The sequence below is a fragment of the Pteropus vampyrus genome, unplaced genomic scaffold (assembly GCF_000151845.1).
Source record: "Pteropus vampyrus isolate Shadow unplaced genomic scaffold, Pvam_2.0 Scaffold90, whole genome shotgun sequence".
Taxonomy (NCBI): Eukaryota; Metazoa; Chordata; class Mammalia; order Chiroptera; family Pteropodidae; genus Pteropus; species Pteropus vampyrus.
In genome coordinates this window covers 2533615-2537609 of record NW_011888871.1, presented here as the reverse complement: position 1 = coordinate 2537609, position 3995 = coordinate 2533615, and the positions used below count along the sequence as shown (strand labels likewise).

The 3995-nt window shown below is 56.6% G+C and overlaps 1 protein-coding gene across 1 annotated transcript in view; it reads left to right on the top strand.

The window, feature by feature from the left end:
* Positions 1 to 6: 6 nt before the first annotated feature.
* Positions 7 to 3995, top strand: part of ZNF853 (zinc finger protein 853) — a 5990-nt gene continuing 2001 nt past the window's right edge. The window contains exons 1-3 of the mRNA XM_011363889.1: positions 7 to 58; positions 842 to 959; positions 3344 to 3989. Coding sequence (XP_011362191.1) covers positions 47 to 58; positions 842 to 959; positions 3344 to 3989 — 776 coding nt within the window. The 5' untranslated portion in view covers positions 7 to 46. The remainder of the gene's footprint in view (positions 59 to 841; positions 960 to 3343; positions 3990 to 3995) is intronic.

The window sequence follows — 3995 nt, the reverse complement described above, 5'->3', positions numbered from 1 at the left end:
CCCTGCTGACCACACCTGCTCTAGTGCAGAGCCGCAGGAGCAGGAAATGCTGCACCAGGTGAGGCTCGGCGGGCAGGAGGGCTGGGCAAATCGGGGCGCTTCTCTTAAGAGGTTTTGGCCTGGGCGCTGACAGGCTAGAGAAACGTGGAGTCATCCTATTAGAGGAGAAGGGAGGACTGGATGTGGGGCCACCTCCGAAAGGGCCCCGGGAGACCCTCCAGACCTTAAGAGCACCTGGGCACAGGGCCAGGCGGGCAGCTGCCCGTGTCTATGGGCTGTGGTACCCTGGAAGCCTGCCCTGCCATGGAGCTGAGCTGGCACCTGGACACACGTGGCCTGGAACCTGTGGCCTGCTGGTGGCCTGGGAAGGCTGGGCGAACCCCCGGTCTGGGAGGCAGAAGACCATGGAGAGAATAGACTTGTCAGTGCTCTCAACAGGACAGGGGGACACGAAATGGACGAATCTCTCTCCTTTCTGCAGACTCCCCCGATGTCCCTCTGGGACTCCAGCTCCCTGTCCTGGTGAGGGTCTGATTTCGCACAGTGTCTCAACGAGGAGCAGCTGCAGGGCCCTAGGCGTGGGGCTGACTGGGGGTGGGGGGGCTTGCGAAAAGTCAGGAGGGAAAGGCAGGGGGGTGGGCCCGGGGCTGAGCCTCCAGGCTGTCCTCGCCCCTCCCTGGCCCAGCTGCGGGCTGCACTGTGCTCCTCTCCAGTAGGGGTAGAGCTTCCTGCTCTGGGTGCCCGAGGCAAATTTGGGGGTTCTGTGGCAGTCAGTGCCATGGGTGGGGGCTCACAGCCCTGCTGCCCATCTCAACAGCCTCCTTCCTACCTCTCAGCACAGCCGGCTCCCCGGAATCTTGGTCTGACCACCAGGATGGCGCTGGGGCCAGCGACCGAGACCTTCGTGCTAGAGCTGCGGTGTCTTGAAGATGGAGGCCCAGGGCCTGACACCATCTCAGGTGAGGGGCTGGGGGGCCTCCGACCTCCTAAATCAGGAGGAAGTCCTCAGGCCCCTGACAAGCATCCTTCAGCAGAGCCTCGGGCCTGCCGTGGCTGAGAGAGGGGCCTGAGGAGCGGGAAGCAGCCTGCTGTCTGGGAGGACACCCTCCTGGCCGTTTTGGCTATGGAGGGCAGGCGGCGCCAGCTCAGGACCAGCTCTGGGTTTTGTGAGGTGGCTCTGCAGGCTGTGGTCTGACTGGGAAGGGACACCAGCCAGTGCAGACAATCTCAGCCTGTGTCCCAGACACTGGGTATATGCTGGCTGGGACCTGCTGCTGTTTCCACAGCAGTCAGGTGGCCGCCACCTGTCTCTGGCTCTGGACCGAAGTTCACAGGTGGAATTCGGTGGCTGAGGGGCTCTCTCCCTCTCTGCCCCTCAGGCCTCATTCATTGCCCCACAGCCTCTGACCTTATCCACTTTTTTCTTGATCTCCACTTCCATCCATCTTTCTCCCCCTTCGCCTAGAGGCAAATGTGACCCTGTAGAACCTTGCAAGGCTCCTTCTCCCTCTGGGACCCGCTCCGGGCAAACCCTCTACTGTGGCTGCGTTTCTGGGAGCTGATCCCACCCTGTGCCTTGAGTACGCTGAGTGCGAGGCTGGTGCAGGTTGACAGAGCATTAAAAGGACCAAGGGTATTGCAGGGGTCAGATGGGGACATGTGGACTGAATGAGAACTCTTTTGGCTTAATTATTTAACTGACAAAGATCTTGTGAGGGTGCACACATCAGATGACACTTCACTATACATTTACTAAAACATCGTCGTTAAAAAATGCTGACGTTGCTCCTGCAAGAAGTCAGGAACGGCCATGCAGACACTGAGGACTCACACAGAGGGGGCGTGTGGCCCTGCCACTCCCAGAGGTGGTGGGAGAAGGGCGTCTACAAGACCTCGGGTCTGCCGGGGGACGGGTGTTCACGGCAGTCTTCACTCACCACTCGCGTAATCCCAGTGGGGTCAGCATATATGAAGAACGCATTCACTGATCCAGTAACTGAAGCAAAGGCTATTAGGAATAGTTTTCTAAAAGGAAATTATTTCCATATAGATATCCCTTGGTTTTATTAAATCGATATAGTGGGAAAGTGGCCAGAAAGGAAAATTGTATAGATCAGGCCTCTGCTTTCTGTTAGGAAATTGAAAATATGATGCTGTAGGAGGAAGAGATGTTGAAATCAGACTTGGGAATGGAGAAAGCCTCTTCGGCGTTTCTGCGACCCCAGCCATCATGCTCGAAGCGAGCAACTGCGTGTGGATGTTGCGTAGAAGGTGAACGTGACAACGGAGAGGCTCCCGTTCACCAGGGCTTACTCTGCACTCGCACAATTCTGGGGCTGTGTGTTTGTCCCTGAAAAGGATTCACCTCCTTTGACAGATGGGGAAGCTCAGGTTCCCAGAGGTTAAGTAATCGGCCAGTCACCATGTTACCTTGGGTCTGGGAATTAGTCCTTTCCACGCTAGAATAACTATCTCAAACACTTCCAGTCTTTAGGCCATTTCAGATGGAGCTAGTTGTATCCTCGGCATCTCCAAACTGTTAATGTGCAAACTAATTCCTAACCCATGGGGAGATGGATTTTTTAGGCATCTACCAGGTTCTAGGGGATGTACCAGGACCTTTTCTGCTTCACTCATGAAGCTGGCGGGGTGGATATTGTTAAGCTATTTACAGACAAGCGGGGCTCTGAGGCTGCAGGAGGTTGGACAGCTGCTGACTGGCAGTTAGGACCAGAGTAGAGTCCTCTGAACTAAGGACCTCCCAATAGAAACCGCGCGTTTTCTCTGGCACTTTGGTGACTTTTAGCCACCGCTTGTGCTAACACTTCCAGGCGGTGTTACAGAGATTCTTTATTCTTTACGGAGAAGGTGAGTTTCATTTATGTCAGGTGTGACCCTAACTGACGTCAGAGTGGGCTTGTGGGCTTGTGGCTTGAAATGGCTGGTTCACAGATTCCCACTGGATGGTGATTAGGCACAGGGGACTTCTCAGGGAATGGTGTTGGATAGCCTAGGCACCCACGTTGGTGTCGCTATCAAGATCTAAGCATGGACCTGTGTGGGGAGAGGCCCAGAGGAGGCCCAGGGAGCTGGGGTCCAGAGTGACATGACCAGCAGTACTTCGGACACATTTCTAAGCCAACCCCACACCTCTGGGCATTTCGGTTTCTGCCATGCTGCCGTTGTCACTTGATCAAGTACTTTCGAGTCCCTGCTGAGAGCTCGGTCGTATATCCCAGCATGGCCGTACATGGGGCAGGGGAAGAGGGGCGGTCCTTGGGGTCTAGACCGGAGAGCGGCCTGTAGATCTTTCTCTCCTGGCTTCCTGCCATTTCCACTACAGGTGGCAGTGGTGGGAGTGAGAGTCAGGAGGAAGAAGAGGCTCAGGACAGGAGCAACAGCCCCTCACGGCCAGCAGTCTCAGCCCCGATGGAGGCCAGTGAGATCGCTGAGGAAGCCCGGCCGGAACAGCAGGAGTCGCCACTGCGACGGTTAGAACTGCAGCCGGAGCTGCAGCAGCAGCAGCAGCAGCCACAAAACCAGCGAGCAGGACATGCGCCAGAATCGCAGCAGCAAGATGAGCAAGAACAGCTGCCTCATCAACAGCAGGAACCACAGGCAAAACACCAACCGCTGCAACAGCAGCCGCCGAAGCCACAACCGCCGCTGGCGCAACAGCAGGGACCGTCGCGAGAGCGGCACGTGCAAGGGCCACAGCTGTCGCAGCGACAGCAGGAACAGCAGCAGCGGCAGCAGGATGGGCAACAGCAGGAACCACAGGGAAAACCGCAGTCAGTGCAGCACGAGCAACTGAAACCACAGCTGCAGCTGCTGCAACAGCAGGGAGCGTTACAAGCACAAGTGCAAGGTCAACAGCTGTTGCGGCAGCAGCTGGAACAGTTACAACCACAGCAGCTGCTACAGCAGCAGCAGTTGCGACAGCAGAAAATGTTACTACAGCAGGAACAGTTGCAGCAGGAGCAGCAAAAGCAAGA